Source organism: Odontesthes bonariensis, chromosome 2, assembly GCF_027942865.1.
Source record: "Odontesthes bonariensis isolate fOdoBon6 chromosome 2, fOdoBon6.hap1, whole genome shotgun sequence".
Taxonomy (NCBI): domain Eukaryota; kingdom Metazoa; phylum Chordata; class Actinopteri; order Atheriniformes; family Atherinopsidae; genus Odontesthes; species Odontesthes bonariensis.
The window spans coordinates 17253236-17277380 of record NC_134507.1 but is presented as its reverse complement, the minus strand read 5'-3'; the positions used below and the strand labels follow the sequence as shown (position 1 = coordinate 17277380).

General features: G+C 40.3%; 2 protein-coding genes across 2 annotated transcripts in view; one reads left to right on the top strand and one right to left on the bottom strand.

Annotated features, from left to right (window-relative positions):
* Nucleotides 1-1332: 1332 nt before the first annotated feature.
* znf503 (zinc finger protein 503) lies at nt 1333-4215 on the bottom strand. Its single transcript, XM_075484480.1, has 2 exons — nt 3618-4215; nt 1333-3245 (listed from the first exon to the last, which is right to left on the bottom strand). Exons 1-2 carry the CDS (start codon nt 3870-3872, stop codon nt 1809-1811), a joined length of 1692 nt encoding a protein of 563 aa, XP_075340595.1. The 5' UTR covers nt 3873-4215; the 3' UTR covers nt 1333-1808.
* A 7958-nt stretch (nt 4216-12173) lies between these two features.
* lrmda (leucine rich melanocyte differentiation associated) overlaps nt 12174-24145 on the top strand; it is a 223957-nt gene continuing 211985 nt past the window's right edge. The window contains exons 1-2 of the mRNA XM_075484471.1: nt 12174-12460; nt 13230-13330. Of these exons, the coding sequence (XP_075340586.1) occupies nt 12317-12460; nt 13230-13330 (245 nt within the window). The 5' untranslated portion in view covers nt 12174-12316. The remainder of the gene's footprint in view (nt 12461-13229; nt 13331-24145) is intronic.

Here is a 24145-nt window from a genome sequence, read left to right as displayed (position 1 = left end):
TCTCACTAACCGCTGTGCCACAGACAAGGGACAGCATGGCTGAAGAGGTATTCTTAATGATAATAATGATAACTCTAATACAGCTGGGTCAACGCATGCCCAAAGACACTGAAAGATAAATTCCCTATTTGATTGATTTTGGGGCATGCACAATGAATTGTCTCTGACAGAACTCGGTTGCACTTCATTCTCATTAAGTGCAAACAATAAACTGATGTTGCTTGCAAATATCATCCACAAAATCATTTGCAAAATTACACAACTCTATTTTAGTGCTTTGATCCTTTTTTTTCATTTTTAAAATTTTAAAACACGTCATTTATGCGCCAGAGCTTAATATATTAAAAATGTAGAGCTGATAGAGTTTGAATTTGGATGACAATTCCACAACTTCTCACGAGTCGGATCGTTACAATGACAAGTTCAGTGGCGTGTACGTGAGATTCACGGGTGGAGGACATTTAAACGCAAGTTTTAAAAATGCCATAAACCAGTTTTATAGCCTCTGAACCGCCACTTAACCCTGTAACATATACGTTCACTCATAGCCCAGGGTTTTAGGAAAAAAGAAAGAAAGAAAAAATCATTCTCGTCATAATCGTTTGAAAAATGTCGAGAGCGTTTAACCTGAAAACCACCGTCGTTCATTTAAGGTTGTAAACTATTATTTTCTCATTGAGCAGTCTAAAATACAGGTGCTTGTGTTTTCATAAACTACAAAAAAAATCTAGGTCCTTGTTGAACCATTTTGAGGGGTATTTCACACATTTTACGCGGCTGAATTCTACAAAATCCGTCAAGCCTTCTTAAATAACGTATTGACAAAATTCACAAACCATAGAACTACATCGTTTCATGCAAAATGCAGTTCCAACGCGCGCGCGTGAGTGTGTACACGCACACACTCCCTCTCTATCACACACTCACAAACACACACAGAGAGAGAACCTATTCCCACTTTCAATCAAAGTGAATATTATTCCATGTTTAAAGCTTTTCGAGACTTTTGCTCATTCCCAAATGTGATTTAATGAAAGAAAGAAAGAAAGAAAGAAAGAAAGAAAGAAGGAAAAAAGAAAGAAAGAAAAAACGAAAGAAAGAAAAAAAGAGAAATGGTCATCTTACATGAATTAATTGTTACTTTCAAAGCCTGGACATCTATAGGCCTGTTTTGACGGAAATTATCAAAATTTTCTTAACTCCAATAATTGTACAGCTTCATTATTCTTTTTTTTTTTTTTTTTTTTTTTAAAGTCAGTGGAAAATAAATGTGACTGTTACCTCAACGTAAAAATATGGTTAACACTTCAGAAAATGAGGCACGGGGACATATGGAACAGAATTGCTTCTTATTTTTTTTTTTCCAGAATACATACAAAAAAATACCAATTCTCTTTCCATCAGGTACACCTGAAAAATAACGGCAATTTAAAATGTGGACAATTTTTGAAATTTAAGAAACAAACATGCATGTAAATTATTTTCTTCTCGATGAGACATTAAATAAGAACAAATACAATCATAGCAATTTCAAATCAACATCGAAATGAAGACCCCTACGTTAATTAGTACTCTAACATATGTGTGTTTTCACCTTAATTAACTATAGAGTTCAGTTTCAACATAATGCACTTTTTGAGTTGCTCAAATATTTTCCATTTGCAGCTGTTACCGCCTGCTTTTAAGCTGACATATAAATAAATACAGTTGAAGTCCACGGATCCTGTCCATAAGTTTAGCGCAGTAAATATAAAAGTCTTTATATTTGCATTCTTAGTACTATAAACTTTTCAAACTAATTTCTCTCCTCACTGGTATCCCAACGCTGATGCTGTGGTGAGTCTCTGGCCATACAGTGCGTAAGGGGAGTAGTAGGGGCCGGTGGCTGCGGGGACTGGAACAGGGGCACCATGGGTTGGCAGGGGACTTTTAGAGTACGGGTGGTAGCGGCTGCTGAGTCCTAAAGCATGATGCGGGCTCCTTAGAGCCAAAGTCCCGGGGCTCCCTGGGGCTCCTGACGGTGGCATGTGCATATGGCAGGCCATGGCTGCTGCTGCAGCACTGGCCAGTGACGAAGACCCGGGATAACCAGATATCAACTTCTCAGCCCCAGTGAAAGCAGTGTGTGTCCTCAGGTGATTCAGGAGCTCCTCTGAGCTGGAGAAACGCTTGTCGCAAGGTCCATTTGCCGACACCCAATTACAAACATGGGGGAGAGGGTCGTTGGGGAGCATGAAACCATATGGGTACAGAGGGTGTCCGCTAAATGACGGCGCCGAGGAATGAACGCCGTGCATGGGGTGTGTCGGATACATTAGTGGGTAGCTGGACTTGAGAGCGTTAGCGGCAGCAGCAGCTGCAGCTGCAGACTCGTGCGTGCAGGAAGCACTGGCTGCGCCCGCTAAGTGACTGGCACAGTGGTAACTGAGGCAGTAAGGGTCTCTGCACAGGCTGGCTGACATTATGGTAGGTGGAGAAGCCCCAGCCAAGGGGCTGGATCCAGCCTTACTGCAGCCCAGGGAACTGGCCAGCTGTGCGTTTACCAAGCTCCCTCCGTGGGGCAGGAAGTGTTGAGGGTAACCAGCATAGGCCCCAGCCAGACTACCTGGGTAGGTCATACCAGCTGGAGGCAATGGGAATACTGTCTGTCCCGGTTTATAAGGAGAAACCGGTGCCACAAGTCCTGACCCAAGAACGGACGCGGAGGATACAGAAGTTACAGATGAGGAGTCCGACGAGGTGGTGGTTTTACTGCCAGGCGTCGTCTCCTGGTGTTGGTTGACCTCCACGTTAATTCCACCACAACTCACGCTTATCCTGCTGTGGCTAGTGGTGCCAGACCCGTCCGTAGTGCCATTTTTGTTACAATCAGACTCTTTCTTTTCATCCCTCTCCCCACATTTCCCCTCTGACGGCATGGGAGAGGCAGAAGTGCTGGAGTTGGGGCTGCCTGTCCGTGGCGTGAACGGCTGGCAGGTGGCGCTCGGCACTCGGAAACCGGACTTCTCTCCGCCTGAGCCGCCAGAAGACGAGTCCTTCTTGTCTGAGGGTTTAGAATAAGGTTTGAAGCTAGACTTGTCATCCACTCCGATGTCGCTCATTTTCAAAGGGCCTGATTTAGATTCCTTCTCACTAGATCCATTTTGTGTTACGGAGGATAATTTGGAAGAGGGTGGTGGGTCCGGTTTGCCGATTTGAGAGCAGGTCTGCGCCAGCAGAGCCAACGGACTTTTCTTGGCATCAAGCTGTAGAAAAGAAAAAAAAATAATAAACACATGTTAATACAGGCTTTTAAAACCCACAAATAAAGATTAATTTCACAACAGTAAAATGTACACCTATACATACGGCCGTTTGTCGAGATATATTCTGGCAATTCTTCGTTTTAAGAAAGTTTAATTTTACGCACGGCTCAGCCGAGAGTAAAAGTCTTTATGTTTAACGCCGCAAAAACAAAATGCAAGCGCTTATTTTAACCTGCGCGTAGCCTATTCTAAACACTGGAATAACAACTGGACAGGATTTATTACTGCAACAGAAGCAGGCTACCGAAACATTACCACACAACACGAAACACCAGTAGCCGAACTAAAATATATTTAAAATGCTCAGCTTACCTCTATAGGACTAACCGGAGTGGAGGGCAGGGGCTGCAGATACTCTGGGTGCAAAATGTGTCCCGACCGTGCAGTAAGCATTTTCAAAACCTTGATGGGAAGTCTGTTTGCTTGCCGTAATGGATCACACGGAGGTGCGGAGTGAAGAAAAGGCTTGTTGGTGCTCGCCGAGCTGCTATTCCGAGAACTGCTGCTTTCCCACGCTACACAAATATCACTATTATTCAGGGAAGTCACCGAGAGCGATGTGATCATGTCCCAATTGTCATGAAATGAAATAGCGATGCTGTCGTCAGATTCATTAAGGAAATTTAAAAAACAGGAGCTTCTCTGTCTGAGGGAAAAGACTGGTAAAATGCCTTAATAATAGGTAATCCCGATAGGAGAGGCGCAAGGCGCGGCAGCTGGAAGGAGACCGTGCGAGGTTATCGCAGATCTGTCGCTGCGTCTTGCACCATGAGCGCTGCGCCTTGTGTGCGTTTGTCTGCAGGTCCTTGCGCTGTACTCCCGAAGTACGAACTGGTAGAAATTTTCACTTCAAAAGCAGCTGAATTAGTCCGAGATTAAAGCCTTTGCCGCCTTCCAATCAAATGGGACCCTGAGGTGATTGGAGGGTCAAGGGGATGTGACGTTCTCCTCTTTGTAAGCGCCTCTATTTTGACAGCTCGGGGGAGGAGACAGGAAGAAATATTGTGGTTACTGTGAACGCTTACGCTACCGAAGATGCGGGGCTAAGGGCACAAAAGTGTGCACCGACTTGCGTCTGAACAACACAAAGAATAATTTCACTCTTAAAACTATGAAACCCAATTTCTCCGATGCAAAACCGGTCATTCAGTTTGGCTTATGAGAAAGACATGCTTGCTGTTTAACAGCACGATCAGTTTTAATCACAATCTGGACCGCCATTGCTCGTTTTGAGGACCTGATACTTGTGCACTGACATACCTCTGTTCCCTGCTCCGCTATGACAGCCATGGAACTATCTGTCCTATCACTGGAACTTTTATTGTAACGCACGTTTTTGTGCCTTACTTTCCAACTGATCGCCACGAAGTCCGCGCGCTCTCTCCACATGGGACCGGGAAACATAAAACCAACCACTTCAGCTTCAATTCCCTAAACAGACAAGCGTTGACAGGAATAGACCAATGTAGTGATGGAAGGATGTGAATGTCACGTTTTCAGTATAATATACACCGCCCTTCTATTTCTATCTCCACCCCTCCATCAAGTGTCAATTCTGCTCCACCGCAATCAATCAGTTATTTGTCAGACGCTGTCAATCCACCGCTTGATTTATGTCAACTATTGTGGCTGATTACATGCCAGCGTGACTGCGGGAGAATAACAAATGGCAAGGGAGACGTTCTGCAAGAGACAACAAGTTTTTAGAAGCAATAAATCGAGTCTTGTGTTACGATTTTATTCGTTTTTTTTATTTTTATTTTTTTAAGACCCGCGAACAAAAGCCTACACAGTCACCTCAGATAGCATATGGGGAAGCAGAGGTACACGCCTATGAACTGAGCCTCACTGTGGATTTAGTCGGTTATTAAATAAGCTCTAGAAGTTTCGTGGTTCTTCATAACACACCTCGGAGGTGGTACACACGATGAAACTTTAATAACTTGCAGACAGTCCAGCTCACGGGTTCTGCAGACAAGCTGTTAGAGGCTCTTAAGGTGCTACAGTGCCTCGGCTAAATCGGCCGACTGTGGTGTTAACAAGAAGCCTTAGGGAAGACACGAAATGTTAACAAGTGAAGAAACAGGATGAAGGAGAAATGCATCATTACAAAGGGAATTTAGAATGAACGAATGCTTTATTTGGGTTGTTTATCAACTACACAAAACGTAGACAATTCACGTGGAATAAGTTAGTTGAATGAAACTGAAAGCAATAAGCATTCGGCAAATGTGATGTGGAACCACGAGGTCAAACATGCCCACTTTCTCGAACAGAAACCCTGTCCATCGTGGCTGAAAGCATTGTGCTGCTAAAACCTGTCATCTGCCGCGGGCGCACTGTCATCTGCAACAAGAGCAACAAAGACGAGGAGGAGGGAGAAAAAAGGAGAGAGAAAGAAAGAAATCCAGACATTTTATATTGACGTCAGCTCGCTTCTATTTACATACAATGAAAATGATTTATTTTCCTTAAGAGGCAGCAAAGCGGAGTGGGAGAAAGAAAAGAAGAGAAATGGTCTGTCAGGCCACTGAGAAAAGAAGTTTGAAATGCCTTGAACTATTCACCGCTGAGATGGCTAATCAGTATTGAGGCTCCGGGGCAATCGGGCAGCTTTTCAATGTGGTTTTCCTTTCATCTCAATCGGAATGGAGGCGCTCAATTAAAAGGCTATCAGTTTGTAAGTAAATCAACGCCTATCAAAGTTGTCACATCAAACAAAACGATTATTATTGCAACCCGCCTCTGCCATTAATCTCTTTCTGTGGTAATCTGCTTGACAGGTCAACTTGGAGAGCAAGAAAACCTGGAGCGGACAGTGAAGGAGGCAAAACATGTTTTCGTGATTTATTATTTTTAAAAAAAAAAAAAGCTTTTTTCTTTCTTAAGAAAAACAAACAAGGGAGTCCAGAATCTACCGGAAATGCGATCTGCACCGAGGGCTGTGGTAATTGAAATTAAAAATAAAATACTGGAAGCCCGCAGTAAAAAGTAGAAGCTTCAGTAAATAACAAATGGAATTTCATCTCAGGCCTACACTTCTCTGCTTGACTGATGATGCTTTCTAAAAGCAGCAATACATAGAAACGTTTCACTTTTACGGATCCACGGGTCGTCATTTTGAAATTGTGTTTAATGTAAATAAACCGCGGCTTTAAATATGCACAAAGTTGTTTCCTTTTCATTTACATTAAAACAAACCAAAAAAAAAAAAAAAAACTCAAAACAAACTGAGCTCTACTCCTTAAAATCTTCTCAGTTCAGTTGTTTTATTTTGTTTAATTTTTTTTCTGGTAGAATGGGGGGTTGAGGGGGTGGGGACGTTTCACAATATGCAAAGATGTGTGATTGATAACAGGCTTGCTGTTTTCTGCAAAGGATGTCAGTCCCTGACACAATATGTGAGTTATTAGGGCAAAGAAGGGCAACCATAAATTTTCACTGTCAGGCGAAAACCCTCTTTATTGTCCGCATGACAAATGGGTTCCTGCACCAGACACCAAAATACTCGGCATTCCTCTTAAATGGGAACACATTTTTCCGACCATAATTCATGATATTTAAATAGAAAGTTTTAATATCCCCATATATTCCACAACACTGACGTGTTTATGAATAACCCCGCATGCAAATGCAACTGTTTGCATCTCCAGAGGAAATATGTTGAACTTGCAGGATTACTGTGAGCTACATGTTGGGCCGACTCTGCCACGAGGACAGGAAAAGACACATATCAACTTTTACATCTGATTTATTTAGCCAAATGAAATAGCCTAGAGAATTTCCGAGTAAACAACTTTAGTAGAGTTTGGGGCTTTGGATAAAACACCGTGTTGCACGGCTACTCAAAATGTTGCCACGCAGTTCTTTATTTTTTTCTTGCTCAGTTTCCACTCATATATTTAGTTTTCCGTGATATTCTATGACCCGAAATCTGCGTTTTGTTGTTTGTTTTGGGATTTTTTTTTCTAAAAAGAGACGCATGTTACCTCTGTGTCGGGTGAAATAAAAGAAGAAGCTGTTTTGCACAGGAGACTTGGCGGTTAAACACGAAAAGACGCATGCACGAAGTATATTCTCTTCCCTAAAACTCCTAAAAAGGAGGGACAGGTTAACATAGAAGTCCGTGGCACGACATTACCTGGAATCACTGCCTATAAGCTCCGTTGTAAAACATCAGAAAAGTGAATGATTTAAAAAAAAAAGAACGAAAGAAAAAAAGACCGAAACCACTTCAAGACTAGCCTTAAAGAAACAGTTTAGCGTGAGTCAAACCTAAGGACACCTTTCTGCCGAACGTGACGCACCGCGAGGCGCGCTGTGAGCTCTGAAGCCACGCAGACTCTCCCTGACTCTCCGGCCGACGAGCAGGATGAGAAAGTGGAGCTTTTCCGCTTATGGGAGGTCTCTGATGACGTCACACACCATGCAGCGAGGAGCAGCAGTCGCATGGTGATAACAAACTTTCTAACGTCTCCCAGACAAAGAGCTCCCCAAATACGCAGGTTTGCGCCATACCTCAGCAACGGGAGTCACTTTCCTCGTTAAGGAATTTTTCATATAAAAAAAATAAGCAAATAGACAGCAGCTTTGGGGTTCAACTTCTATGCCTGCTTGTTATTTTATGGTGTAAATTGGGCTGTGGAACCAATTGTATGATAGCTTGGTGTCAAAAGTCTCAGTTTTTACAATTAATAAGTAATAATAAATTCTATTTTGTGATAAGATTGTTTTGCATAATTTATCATCACAACTGATTTTGTTGATTTTTTTTTCCTCTTAGAGAATTGAATATCTATATTGGACAGAAATTATATATTGGACATTGGAAAGTCATGATAAATTACTGAGGGATTTAACAAAAGGACTTCAGACCACATGGGTGTAACATTACATGTAGCAGGCTTGTCATTGGTCTCGACTGAATTGGTGTTCTTACAAAAAAACGCTAATTCTGAGGCAGTTGGGATTTCAGGAGCAAGTTATATGGACCATGCGGGTTTGTTCTTTTTGTCAGCCTTATCTCACCCTCACTTTTGAATTATGGGAGTGTTACTTGAAGTTTAGTAGAACAATATTACCATGCAGCTTTGGTTTTCAGATGAAAAGCCAATGTAAGAGAGACTCTACTTTTCCTACATGCTATTTTTCCTTCCTTATTAGCATTGTTCCATTTGATTACATTCTATCAGCTTCTACAAAACCCACACAAGTATATCAGTAATCATGCAGTGAGGTTTTACGTCTTTCCAGATGTCTTTTAAGTTGACAATTCAAAGATACAAGGCCAGTCAAAAGAAAAATGCAGGATATACTTATCAAACATGTAAATATTCCAAAAATAAGCTTTCGTCCAATTCAGACCAGGTTTTCTGTTGCACACAGAAAACATCACTTATTATCACTTCCATTAAACCAACAGGTCAGTACCAATGACCCAAAGTCTGCAGTCGTGTCGAGTTGCGTGCCTATGTGCCCCGGATTAGTATAGATTAAATCCACATGTTAGTTATGCACTAAATACTTACATGAACCTATAATCTTTTCCTGATAAGGAACCAAGCTGAGCGTCAGACTTCTATAACTTCTGCAGATTTCTCACGAGTGAGCAGTGAGTATTCGTACTTGTGTTTCCGCACACATCTTCTGTTTCATTTGGATTAAAAGAATAAATGAATAAATAAAAATGGGTAAATCAATACCTACATTTATACTGCCACACTAAATACAAATTGCACTATGTTTAGACAGTAAGAAGCTTGCCTCTGGTTTTACATCAACAAATGTCAAATCAATACATCTTGGGTTATATCGATGCATTGTAACATTAAAACCAAAACTGTTGGGGGTTAATGGTCCAGAAAAAACTATAAAGGCTGATTAATGCTTCAGACGCAAAGCCTCTGACGCTCGGATGCAGAGCCTCTGCGAGCGTCAAAATCTTGACCACTCCCCCACGCAGAGGCTCTGCGCGCGTTGTCGTGCACCTCGGAAAAATCCTGACTACGCGACAGACGCACGCAGACCACCAACGGAAGTGCGCAGACAAAAGCGGCTGTGATTGGTCCTCGGTGTGCCTTTCCGGTTGTCTGTGTGGCTTCCTCCTTTGCATTTTCGCCAACTCCAATAAAAGAAGCTGTTCTTCTTCGATGTCGAGCAACTCCAGCTTGCATACACTTTTTTTTTTTTTGAAAAATAAACACTTCCGCCGGCGCCGCCGAAGTTCTCGTCACCCCCACCGAAATTCTCGCGAGGGGAAACTGCTGTGCGTCCCGAGAAATTCCAGACCGAGGTTGCAGAACCATAACATGAAAAGTGGTTCGCGACCAGAGCAAAGCAACACGTCAAGACGATAGACGCAGAAGTATAATCCGCCCTTAAGACCATGTCAAAAGCCATGGGTATTGTTACTGCATTATGGTATGTCCTATATCTAGGACGAACATGAACTACAGTTCATCCAAGATACTGAACCCAAGATACGCAACATTGCCCACCAATGTGTTCCTAACTTGTTAGAGGCTTTGGGTGAAAGAGTCTGCTAAATTAATGAAATGTAATAAATCTAGTTCGATGCATACTGTATGATACATTTGGGCATTATTGATTGGTACCCAGAAGCGATCATGACGTTTGAGAAGAATTTCAGAATATAGCCATCTGTAGACAGATCAAACCATCATTTCATTTTCTATACCCGTTTGACCAGTTCAGGGCTCCGGGAGGGCTGGAGAAGTCATGAGAGACAATCCCGGATTATGTTATATTGCATTTGAAGCTCAAGGTAGCTCGAACTAATTTCAAATTTTGAACTCATTGTATTCAATGCAAAAAATGAGACAAAACATGGCTGCCACTACACTTGTTTCGTTACTTTTCTGCTCTTGCTTTTTCAACACTTACCAGCAGATGGATGGTTGTATGATGATAATAGTACTGAATGAAAAATGTCTTGTTTACCGTATGAGCTAACCTTTCCAGAGTTTTTGAGGAGAAAATGAGACCTCAGTGGACATTTTCTATATTTTTATTTGTTGGAGAGTAGAAATTATAGCTTCTAAATTCTCATTGAATGTGTGAGCTTTAAGGGTGCAGTTGCCACTGTATCCCTGTTGGGCTGCAGTTGGAAGAGAGGCTACTTTTGTTTGCACTTTTTGTTTTTCATCAATTAAGTATTAATTCCCATGTTAGGTACAGTGATTAATAAAAAAAGACACAACCTCAAAGTTGTAACTTTTTATCTTATTATCTCAAAACTTTAACTTGTTATATGAAAATAATTTATGTTGTATCTCAAAATTATGACTTTGTATCCCAAAATGATCATTTTTGAGACAGTTGCCTGCTGGATATCTTCCAAACAAGTGGGTGAGACGAAGGTTGGCTTGGCACACATAAATGGCACAATTTTGCAATTTTGCAATTTTGAGCAGATTCGCAAATCATGAAATTTTATGGCGAATCTCATTACATCAAATTAAGCCTCTAGACTTTTTTGAGGAAAAAAAAAGCTTTAAAAAGCACCAGCTTTGGTCGAGAGGAAATAGCAAAGACGAAGCAGAAATGGTTACAGATGGATGCAGCAGAAAAATGGAATGTCTGCGATAACCACAGACGGAGAAACTCTTTGACAGTTAATATTATGTACTTGAGTGTTTGAAAAGATTATGTGTATATCAGTCATAGGCTAAACTGAAAGAGCACAGTGCATCCTAACAGCAATAATACCAAGTCTAATAGCATATGTATAAATGGTTGTATATTTGTCTTCTTGAGAAAAATGATACAGCTAACAGCATACAAAGCCCACTGTGACCCTTGCGATTGATGGTAAAAGTTGTTTTATCACACCCGTGACCTTTAAACAATGGATTTCAGCAAAAAAAGTCAGCTAGTAGCTCAATATCTTGACTTAAATGATCTTAGTGGACCTTTTTTTATGTCAGTGAATAAAGTTTTCATGGGGTCTTCAAAAATATGCATACTAAATCAAAATCATGACATAGACATTGGCAGAAATAGGCTTCCATACAGGCTATATTTTTTTTTATTAAATCACATTGCTAGAAATGGGCTTTCACTGGGTCTCAGCTGATGGTAGCAACATCAGATTGTGTCACTCACTTGCTTGGAGGTTATGGAATTTATCTAAAAATGTTGAGGTACTCTGTCTCAAGTGACCTTTTTTTTTTTCTTTTTGTCACATTGGCAGAAATAGGCTTCCATAAAAAAAAACCTCGGAAAAAAAAAGTCCCCTCGGAAACATTGTACAGAGGAAAACCCACTGGGATCATAGTGAGTGGAACTGTTTGGAACTTTCCTATCTAGCCCCAACGGACATAGTTACGTTTATTAGTTAAACCAACAAACATACTGTAAACCGTTCCCATGTGAGCCATTTTTATAGTAGTTGACCTTGGTTCCATTTCAAAGCTCCTCTCATAAAGTCTAACTAATTCCATTTCAAAAGCTGGCAAACAACCCCGTATCTGTGTGGCTACACCGATCAGGGGACTTTTGAAAACAATTTGTTTTCTTAGCACAGGAGCCAGCACTGAGACGAATGAGCCATTATGTCCAGAAAAATAATGTAAGATAATAATAACATGATTTGTAGCGAGATTATTTGTTGAAGAATCTGAACCTAAATAGAGTCTTCAGTGTTTACAAAGAATATGTTTTTTCGTTTGAGAGCCAGATTCCTTCAAGAACTGCGATTAATCGACCAAGTGTGAGTCAGTTTGGACGAATAATTGAAACTTCTGTCTCTAAACGCAAACTGATGATGTAGTGTCAGACATGGAGGGGGTGTGGAGCAGCTCTAATGCTGCCATCAGGAGTCAGTCAGCAGCGCTGAAGTTTTACGAGTTAACAAACAGTGACCGCGCGTGCTTCCGCAAAACAGCAGGTCAGCTGATTGAAACGGCACGCGGAAACTGTAAAGTCAATTGGAAAGCAACAGAGGATCTCCAAAGTAGCAGGGCTACATTCACAAACACCACAAACGTTTGATGACAACAATAGCGCGTTGCACGCGTGAGCTGGCTTTTGGGAAACCAACTCTTGAGAGCTTAACAGAAAAATCACTAAGCTGTCATCCTCAGGAGAAAGTCATGGCTCACATGGAATCGCTGGTGGCTTTGAATGGGACTCAGGTAAGCTCGTTCAGTAACCTGTTCGCTGTACCTCATTCCCCGCATGTCAAAGGGCTGCTTTCCTCAGTAACTTTTTAAAAAGTAGAGATTGTCAGCGCTAAATGTTTTCTTTTCCTCGTCATCATCGCTGTCATGTGACACAGTGGTTGGCATTACAAACGCGACTTTCAGTTTTTCAGTTCCTCCAACAACTCAGTTGGAGAAAACAAGTTGCGCTATTATCGTGTCTTGTATTGCAGTTGGCACAAAGTAATATGATGAAACTGTGAATAATTTGCTAATGTTGCCTACAAGTTCTTCGCACAGCAAAGAATATTTTTTTCCTTGCAATGTCACTGGCTTGGCAGGTGTGGTGACAGTTATATTATTTGGCCTGATTTACAATAAAGCACCATTACTGCATTCCACCAGCTGCATTATGTGGCTGTATTGGATTCAGAGTTTAATTTAAAATGTAGTGTTCGGTGGTATCCTGAAATAATATAGCTGTTTTTGCTGTTATCATATTAGAGGCTACCATTGGATATATTGTCTCAGTTATCTTCTGTCCACATTGAATGGAAACCCAAACAAACCTCTTAAAACGTTGCCGCAAAGCACAACAGCAAAAGCAAAAACACTTCACTCACTTTGAAATGTTGTGTTTATTATCTATGTGTGTGTGTTTTTAATGTAGTTTTACTTCTCACATTAAAGTCTCCACAGTTACCGAGTGTGCCATTCACTCTTTTTTTTTTTTTTTTTTTTTTTTTTTTTTTAATTCTTGAAGATATCATACATCGGACATGACTCTAAGGACATTCCACACTTCCTTGGAGACGCATACGGCCACTTTGCAAAGCGACTGGATCTAAGTTTCAATCTGCTCAGGTAGGATGATGAGCAAAACACACAACAACGCACAGACGGTTCAAACATGTGATCACCTGCTCTGTGGTCTTCCTTGGGAGACATACCACTTTACGCCAGGTGCATGCACATTTGTTCTCTTGGTGCACAGGTGGTCAGAGTGTTATCAGAACGTTAAAAAGATGAATGACTGTTAGATCTCAGCTTGTGACAGAAAGCATGGACAGTAAATGTGACATGCTAATTTGGGCGCGAATAGAATAAGGTTCCTCAGTCAGGACACGAAGTAAAACCTCCTGGCAGCTGCTCCAGAGGGGGCTGCCATTTCAACAGCAGGGCTAGCATAGTTGATCTGGCAAGCAAAACAAAATAGATGATGGCTATGAGGTGCTTTTGTTTCTGAACCCTATCATGACTGTCAGGCCATGAAGCCTCTTCAGTCGAGGCGGTGTGTTGTTCAGAATTCTTGTCTTGGAACAGTTGTTTGTGCTGGAGATATTCATTCCTCAAATGAACAGATTATACTGTAGTTCAAAATTCCTCTTTTACTAATGTCCTCAGGCCAGCTTGAAAACTTGTTTGGGGGTGTTTAGGGATAAATTAAATTTAGCAGTTGAAATGCTTGTCAGCAACATGCTATCTGGGGAAAGAAGACAACAGGAAAAACATCCCCAGGAAACTTATGATCTCATAAAGCAGTAATTGTATTAATGTGAGCACATACTTTTGCAAATCTCCCATGAACACATGATTTTTTGTTTTGTGTTACAGTACGTTAAGTATTAAGACTGTTAAAATATCATTTGAAATCTAGGGGCTGCCCTGGATAAACTAACCAGGGGCCTAACAATTTGCACCTTCACAAACTATGAGGTAGAACGTCACCTTTTGCTGTGACAGTGCGCAGAATCATTTTTTGTGAAAGTCTTCATTTTAAAGACACATTTGTTGTTTTCCTTTTTACCTTGTTGACTTTTTTTAAGTACCCATATAAGATGTTTTGTAAAACAATACATTTAAAAGGCCCCAGAGCATGTTGGGAGATGTATACCCCGATCTGTTTCATAGTGTTTTTTTGTTTTTTTTTTATAGAAAAGTTCAGCTGAAACAGGATTGTCTTGCAAACAAGTTGTCATGTCTACAATTCTAGGTTCACACGAATTTAAAAAATAAATAAATAAATGTGTGCACTTTCTACCCACAGAAAAACAATGCAGATGAAGTTTGACCGTTGGAGACTATTTCCACATTCAAACAGACTGTAACAGATAACAGCTTCTCGCTTGCTTGTTGTTACATTTGTCTGCTTAATTTGCTGTTGTGTATGTTTTGGTCCTTTGAGGGTGGTAGGAAACTACTTCCTGTCGTAAACCCACATAGTGGAGAGATTAGGGGAAAAGATGTACGGTAATGGTTAAGTGATTTCATGAGACCAAATACTTTGTAGGACACTAAATATCTTCATAGAATTAGTGAATTCCGAAAGAATCTTCCTTTGTGTGTGTTGGCGTCAAGAAAATTAGGAATGATTTTACGTTTCCTGCCACTTGAAAGACTTGATGTTAAAGATCAAGTATGTATGACTCAGACAAAGCTATTTTCTTACCAGTTTTCAGTTCAGCTAATTTCACTTGTCAAATATCTCTAAATGTCAAAGGGAGGTATAGGGAGAGAAGTGGTATAGAAGTAAATGCTTCCATTAGGAGCTTATATCAAATCTACAATCACTATTGACTGATGATTTATCAATAGGAAAAGTGATCTGTTACGCTGCTTTATTTCTTCGATAGCTATGTTTAAATTATTCTAATTGAAAATGATCAATAGCAAGAGTTTTCAGTTTTAAGATTTGCTCTTTTTACTTTTCACAGACATTTCTAAAAAAATTGTTAAAGCTGATTACACCCACTATCATTGAGAGTCTAAGCTGTCTGTGCACCCATGGCAAGTATAACTATACAAACTTCTCCTCTACATACACACTGAGTGTCTGTTGGTGCTCACATGATTAAACTGGGAGGTCATGGGTGGGTGGACATGTGAAATTCAATAAGCAGTTAAACATGTGATAATGCTATATGGTAATTAAGGAATATCAGCCTCTGCTTTAGTTTTTATACCTAAAAGAATGCAACTAAGACACCCCTGACACAGCTTACTTTCTGATGGTGTTGCTGTATTCAAACGTAGATCTTTGAATCTACGTTTGAGTCGCTGTAGAAAAAAAAAAAAGAATATAGATATATTGTGAGTTGAGTACTGGAGTAGCCAGAGGTATACTCACGTTATTTAATTATTCTCTAACAATTTGCCTGATGTCTGGCTGCATTTTAGTCGACACAAATAATGTATAGCTATGCAACATAACTATTTTGCTAGGGTATTAGGAATGGAGCCGAGCAAAGTAAAACCAGTTAAACATGTTCCTCATTTTTTGTTCAGTATCCATGCCTCAGGAATGCCGAAAAGAAACAAGTATTCCGACTTTTGAAATATTCCAGTCACAGCTCACAGCGTAACAGTGTTTGCCTCGCCCATGGTGCTAATTGGCTAGTTGTTAGTTTTCCTACAGCGTTCATTGAACCATTTGATTTTTTTTAACTGAGAAATTACTGTTTAAAGTCATGTGCCAGATTAATCAGCACCCCCAAATAATGTGGTTAGGGATTGAATCACTTATGCCAGTATACACTCAACAAGACTCAAATGGGGCAAGGAACTCTGCACATGCTCCAAAGTCCTAATTCTTTGCATCTTTTGTTAAAACAGTATAGTATCAGTGTATATTAATATAACCGAGTTTCCAAAAAAGCTGCTCTGATTCATGTTCTCATTTTCTGTTTCTTTTGACAGATGGGTAAATGTGTCCAACATTGTGATTAGCCCAAAAATTAGCCCATTAAGACAACATGTCAACTGACCTTCACCTAAAGCCTTTCCAGACCGTTGCTTTACTCCAACAAAATCCTGATTTTTAGAACCGTGGGGTTGATGATTCCCTCAATCTCTAAGGGCCCAATGAAACAGGGTGACAGCTTCTTAGACTCAATGTGGAGAGGAATGCTAGCAGATGACAGCCATACCTTTTATCCAACAAAGGTTCTTGAGATTGGTGTTTATCCGCATACTGCTTGTTGTGCTCCACTGGTAAAGGAGAGTGGTACGAGTCTCCCTGTAGATCCTCCAAAAGCGCGCCAGGAGGGATTTTGACCGAGGATACAGTCAGGTCGTGCTCTTGAGAGGGGAACTGGGGAGGTTGGTAGCCCAAGGTGCACTCTAAAGGCAACTTTCCTGTAGCGGATTAAACTAATTAGTTATGAGCATTCATAACTCAATCTGAGACAAAAAATTGTTCCAGGTTGTCTAGTTAGATCCAGTAACACAACGTAACATTGATTATAATTCCTGATTTAGTCGTTCTGTTTGTCCATTAGTTTGCGGATGAAAACCAGACCAGAAACTATAGCCCCCAAAGCAGTACAAATGTCCACTAAACCTGTGATGTGAACTGGGGCCCAGGGTCCTCTGCAAAAATGATTAATTAAATAAATGTATTCATTCCAGGATGGCAAGTTAATGGGAACGAGTGATGCCACCGAAGCACCTGAGATCGAACGGCCGTGGGGCCAAACATACGGTTGAGGGGAGCAGAACCCGGATCAGGCTCGTTCACCTGGGCCTGTCTAACCCTTTCCTCAATGTCCCAGGTGACGGTGGCCATTACACAGGAGGAAGGGGGGATGGTTTCAGGATCCATGACTTCTGTAGAGGCAAACCTTCTGGAAAGTGCATCAGGTTTAATATTACAAGAGCCAGGGCGGTATGAAATGGTGAAATTGAATCTCCCAAAAAAACAAAGACCAGTGGGCTTGATAGGAATTGAGGCGCTTAGCATTTTGGAGCTATGAGAGGTTCTTGTGGTCAGTGCCCCCCCCGATAGCTAACTTAATTGCCAACAGTTCACAATTGTCACCATCATAATTTCTCTCGGCCTTGGAGTGTTGGCTAGAGAAATACGCACATGGATGCAGCTTCTGGTTGTCCTTGGACCGCTGCTAAAGGACGGCACCCACACCAATATTCTTATCTATGAAAAAGAACACTACCGCCTACAGGTGAAGAAAATGGTCTAATGATCCCAGCTGTCAAGGAGCCATCAATGTACTTCTCCATGGCGGATTGTTCTGGCCAGGAGAGGTTATAGGGTTTACTGGAAGGAAGAGGTGCACCAGGAAGAAGATATATGGCTAAATCATATGGTCTATGCGGCGGGAGTGAGAGAGCCTTATCCTTACTGAAAACCTGAGCTAGGCCATGATAAACAGTGGGAATTGGGATGACTCACATGAAGGAGAAGATAATGAAGCAGGCGGAGATGCAGCAGCCCTCATAGTAGCGGGAGAAACTAAACCTGCAGATAAGAATTGAACAATAAGAGATTACACACAGACTCAGTTACTCAAAACTTCTCAAAAGATTCAAAAGCTCAAAAACCACAGTAAAAGCCTGGAGTTGTACCATATGTGGACAACCAACAATCTGGCGATGAGATAGAAGAAGACTGGAGCTTAAATACTCAGTGCACAGTAGCCGGCCATCACAGCCCAGGAAGTCCCTGACACAGCACAGAAATAAAAGTATGCCGCCAAAAACACACGTCCTCACAGATTCTGCTTCTATGCATGTATACTGCAGCAAATATGGTGATCCAAAAGTCCAGCTGTAACCGTAGCTCAACTTAATGTGCCTGTAACCATCTTGAGTGATACCTGAAACATGATTGGACCTAATGGTTTTTTTACTGAAAAGTTTTCTAAAAGACAACTTGCACAGGGATCGGAAGGAGATAGTCTAACTAATGACACCATAGGGACTTGTGTGAACTTATTATTGACTTAGTTTTTAATGAGAGAAGTTGTTGATTTGTAAAAAAAAAATAAAAAAAAACAATTTTTTAAATGGGAGTCTATTGAAGTCGGAGTTGTGTTATTCCCCAAAAAAATGTTGTTTTTTTTTACCAGTGAGTTCCATCTGTAATCTGATGCTTGGCTCAGATGTTCAGAAAACTTTTATTGGTTAAACCTAATAAATTACTTTTTTTGTATTTTATTTTATTTAATAAGAATTCTAACAAACATCTAAAGAGTTTGCTAAAAGATTGAGCAATAAGTGCCACATTTATATTCACCTAGAAAAAAAATGTTTAGGCAACATTCTGATTTCAATTGATATCTCATGTCAGATAGTGGAGACATTTCTATATTGGCCCAATGACCTCATTTCATTGTCAGCTCAAACCCGCCAGGTGTGAATAAATGCACATGTTGGGTAAACTCATTGGACTGCCTTCGGCATCGAACACCTCTTCATGCTGCTCAAGTCAAATCGAGACGGAGACAATGCCAAAGTTTGTTGTCGCTAATACGCTTATTTCTGTCCACTCAATTGACAACTCTCATCCGGCAACCTGACAATGAGTCACAACGAGAAGCAAGGCGCAGACATCAGCTTTAACTGAGTCCTGTGTGTTTTAGTGTGTGCTGTACATATGTTTGTGTCTTCTGAACACCTTTGCATCATTGCTTGCTTGCTGTGTTTGTGCATCTATCTCTGCGAGCCCAACTGTGAGTGGCTGGGCAGGTAATGGCAGGATGAAATTATAGTAGTGGGCTGTCACACCCACACTTCTCCCTCGGTGTGCTGCAGTGTCAGCCTGTCTCATCAATGTGTTGAGTAGTGTGGCTCGCTGTGAAATTTCTGTCAGGACGGGCTTGGTTCGTGTTGTGTTGTCCACTTTGTTCCAGGTCAGGTGTATACACATTACAGCGAGGGGGCTTGTGCTATCTTGACATGATATCCCTCTGTGACTGGAGTGCACTTTAGGTGCCTGCATGTGTTACATGCAGTGCTATCACTCTGGACACATGAGGATTGAGGAGGACACATGTACATGACTCAAGGGGAAAATCCGAACCGTGTTAGAACAGCGATTCCTTTCTTCACAAAGTGGATGGAGCATCTTGATGAACAAATTAAATTTGTAAAACCTTGTACCTGTAGGATTTGATTCAGAACAGTTTAGTTAAGTATTTTTATGTGTTTTTATTTACTCTCTTTGTTTTTGTTTTTAGGGTTTGCTTTTTAAATTTGGTACAGACGAAACACAGCAAGTCAAGTTCACAGATTTACAGTAACCGACATTTACACACAATATGTATTGATTTATGTTTTTATTTGTTTTGTTTGTCCCGGTAAGGATGGCCGAAAATGGGAAAAAAAACAAATTATGTTGTTTGTACAATATAGATTAATTAAGTGCCAAAAAAAGGAAGCTTTTTCTTTTCCAGTTAAAGAAAATATAAAGCAGCAAGAGGCTTCTTAAGTCTTTGAACAACCTCAGTGCTGCGGTTGTACAGGTGGCTATAAACAATCTCGACTGAAGTGTACATTTAATGTGTATTCACTCATATGCTCTCCTAGTTATTTGTCTAGGCGTTTTTCATGTGTACTATTGCTGCAAAACCTACATATGTTTAATAATTTTTGTTGATGTCAGGGCTTTGCTTATGTAGGTTTACAAAAACGACAAGATAAGTACGTTCTGAAATGTCATTGCAGTGTCTTTCAACAACATATTGATGCGTTTAACTATAAGATCTGTATCACTGGAGTTCTCACCACTTTATTTTTTTTACTCTCTCATACCAAAATAGTTCATATATCTTTTGGAGGAATGACACATCTTGATTTATTTAATTTTATTTCAAATTTATTCACCAGAAGGTTGGCATTCTTTCCACTCAGGAGAATGTAAAGACAGATTACAAATCTAAGACAATCAACATCTGCTGGCAATGTTTTCTCAGTGATAACAAACAAACAAGTAAACAATAGGTAAATCCATAAATCAATCAGTCACTCAATAAATTGATAAATACAGACGCTGCAGTGCAGCAATCCATTTTAATACACTTACTACTGAGCACTGTTTATAACATAATTCATGCTTTCTTTGTTTACAAGGAGGGTAATACAGGGAGCAGAATAGATCATGTAAACACAGGGCAAACATAATAGTGCTGAATAGTTATCGAAGTTTAGTTCAGCTGTTTCCTGTCTCAATTTTGTTAGTTTCTTCTATCAAATGCAAAAAGCTAACAAACAACAACAACAATATCACAGCTGCATTATTTTATTTATTACTACCTATTATGTGCAATCGGGTGCCCAGCTCTCTTAATAAGGGGGATTGAAAATCACCATATGATGATTAATGATAAAATGTACATGTAAACAGCAGCTCTTAAGCATCGCTGTAAGAAATGCATCAAAACCCAAAGTAATGGACTGACTGTGAAGTCCAGGCTTTATTTCACCAACACGCAGCAGAGGAAACACTACACAATATTGTCTAAACTGTCAATAGTTTCACTTCAGCGTTCCTGTCGGAGGTACAAATTCAAACCGAAAAAAAGCCCATAAAAGAATGTGGTTCTTTGGAGGTTCCCGGCGGGTATTTACCCTTAGGAAGTGAGAGCGCCTTAGGCTATGTTCCATTTGCTGTGCAGAAAAAGAAATATTGCACGTCTTGGTTGTAACATGACTGCATTTACTGGCAAGCCTTGATCACTTTGTTATGCTACAATGCTGCCTTTTCACCAAGTGCTATTAACAGCCTGAAAATACATTTATTATAACTGAGATGGTTTGGTTTTAGTAGAAGTGAGAGAAAGTTGGAACCTTTAAATTTCTGATCACATTGATCTTATATTTAGTTCTCAAACTGACTGCCTTAAATTCACGAAGACTGACTATATGACCTGAAACATTGACATTTCTTTCTTGTATGATCGACAGAATTTAGTATACAATAGATGTATCCATGCACATGTAGAGCTACACTTTCGTGTGTGCGTGTGTGTGTGTGTGTGTGTGTGTGTGTATTTGCCTGTGTATGTGTCTGTGTGTGTCAGAAAGGGGGTTTGTGTTCACCCTGGCCATGTTGGCGATGGCAGGCGTTTTGCATTTTAATGACATATCAAGTATGCTAACTCACATTTTAAAACGAAAGTGCTCTAAATGTCGCTCGGCTGTCAAAATGAGATGTAAGTAGTCTGATGAAAAGAGAACAAAGAAGACAAAGTAGGGAGGCCTGGTACACTGAGAAATGAAATAAAACCTTGTATGGCCTGTCAACTGTGTCGTTTTATATTCATATCTAAGGAACATTATAGTATTACTCCGCAGCTCAAGCCTCACTCATCTGTCTCTTTCAATTCATCACAGACAGTGCTCTGTCTTTCAAGTTGCTGTATGTCAACACTGGAAGGGGTCTGCTAATTGACAAATGAGTGTCACACACATCAAGTGTCTCTTTTCTATCCATGCTAGGTAGAGTGGTTGTTTGATGGTAGGGGGGAGAGGGGAGTCCCCTATTGGCAGAAGCACAGTAAGCGGCATTGGACTGGCTCGAGAATGGGAAGTGACAACAGGAAGAGAGCCTGTCATTGTCTTGCCTAAGTGTTCAATCTGCAGAAATGCCGGTATGCAGATAAAGTGTCAGTTAGAAGGAGAGGATGTGAAACATTGGCAGTATGAAGTCCTCAAATCATTTAACTGGGAGCGTAGAGTGTGTATGTCTGGTAATAGTGGTGGCGTACTCTGTTCTGCTGAGGAAATGTATTCCATATCCTATCTATCAGGCCTGTTTAGGCAGATATTCTCGGATAACCTGATCTGTGTCTCATAAATTAAGGAGTATGCAGAGCCCTCCCAGGCCTAAGAGATTTAAACCAGATAGATGAAAGGGACGCGGTCTGGCAGGAAATAACTTATTCATATAAAGGACAGTGATATTTTGTATCATTCAATGGTTGTGGGAAAGAACTACCTTTTTTAATTTTCACTAGGTTGCTTTTCAAATGATGTACTACCCCTGGGAAAGTGGTGGGATGACATAGAGCTGAAGGTGTTATGCTTAATGGACAACTAGTCCTGTTCCTCTATCTCTCCAATTTGAGGTTATATCAGTGTTTTCTTTTATTCGATTTTTGCAAACACTTTTCTGTCAGAGCAGTTAAAACTGTCTCCACCGAGAGCCTGACTAGATGTGGAGAAGAAACAAGAAATTTGTTTTAACAAAATACGCAGGGTATGGGATGATTTAAGTCATTTATGTGTGATTGTATTTTGGTCAGTCTAAACTATTCCCCCTGGCCAGACCTTTAAAGTTTAAATGATTTGTATCTGACTTCTTGGTGGATGAAGTCGAATCAAACAATGATTTTCTAATGAAACAAAAGAACAGTTAACCACTTTGATTTTTGTTCTGAAAATACGAGTTACTTCCTTCTGATCAAAGGCTCTTCTACTTATTGCAAATAATAAAGTGGCTCCATTTTGCTTTCCAGGTATAGCCGAGTCAATCTTATGTTGCTGTGTTTTCTTTGTCTTGTAATGTATCTTCACCTAAATTTGCTTTAATATGAATTTACCTGGTCAACAGATCCTGTTTGAACATCAGCAGATGAACGACACATTTTCCTCACTGGTGGAGCTTATCAATGTGATGCTTGTCATTTAAGATCAAGTATTCTACCTCTCTACTCTCGCATACAATACCCCTCACTAGTCACATCAACCGCTATATATCGTGGTGCATCCCATCATAATCATCAATGTAAACCTCTGGGGCAATAAGTGAAGTAATCCCAAAATCGGGTTCCTTCCCCCCATGTTTTTCACAAGTTTGTTGCAGGGAGTTTTTTAAGGAAGTTGTGAATTGGTTCATAGCAACAACCAAGTGACGGCAACATTGCAACAGTTCCTCATGTTGCCCAAATGAACAAAGAATGCATGCAATTTATACCCATGTTAATGATGCCAAAGGAACATGACATTACAGCTGTGATTTTGATTACTATGACTGCATATAGCTAGAGTTTAAATAATAGATGCAAGCAGATCAGTCTGTATTCTCTTTTTATTTAGCTTTCAAAAATTTCAAAAATCAGACAAATGTCTTCAGTATCTTCAGGCTGCATCTTTTCAGTGCTACCATCTGAGTGACTCATCTCATTACTGTAATACTTCTGACACAGGTCAGTCGCCTCTGAAGTCAACAGTGTCATTTAATAGCTTTTCAAATAACTTTACTCATTTACCTGGCATTTAATTTTGTGGTGGTGTGGAAGTTACCTCAAAGCAGTAAGGTTCCTGGTTCAAATATCATCTGGGGCCTTTCTGTGTGGATGTGTGGGTTCTCCCATACATGCATGGGTTCTCTCTGGGTACTATGGGTTCCTCCAACCATGTAAAAACATGCATGGTAGGTTATTTGGTTATTCTAAATTGATTCTAGGAGTAAATGTGAGCCTGCATGGTTTTTGGTCTTGTTTGTCTCTGTGTTGGCCCTGTGATGGAAAAGTTTGCTTACCTCACCTCTTCAAGAACTTCAATATTTGGCCAGACTAAGGGTTCTCTACAATTGCATATATCTGTAGATGCTTATCCGACGCCCACTGCAACAGTGTGGTTCATAGATGTGTTGTTGGCTACTTTTGAATGACAGTAGGGAGCTCAGGCCTTGCCATTTGTTGTGGTGTCAAAACCTTAAACACTTGTATGTCTTTGTCAATAATAAAAAAAAAAAAAAAAAAATTAATTTTATATTCTTAAAGGATAACTGCGGTATTTTCAACATTAAGCCTTTTTGACATTTTGTAAATCCCATTGAGTTCTATTGAAGACTGGATGTTCGTTGATATTACGTTGATAGCGGAAGTTTATCCACGGCTGTGAGGTGGCTAAGAAAATAGTTCGAGCATGAACGAGCTG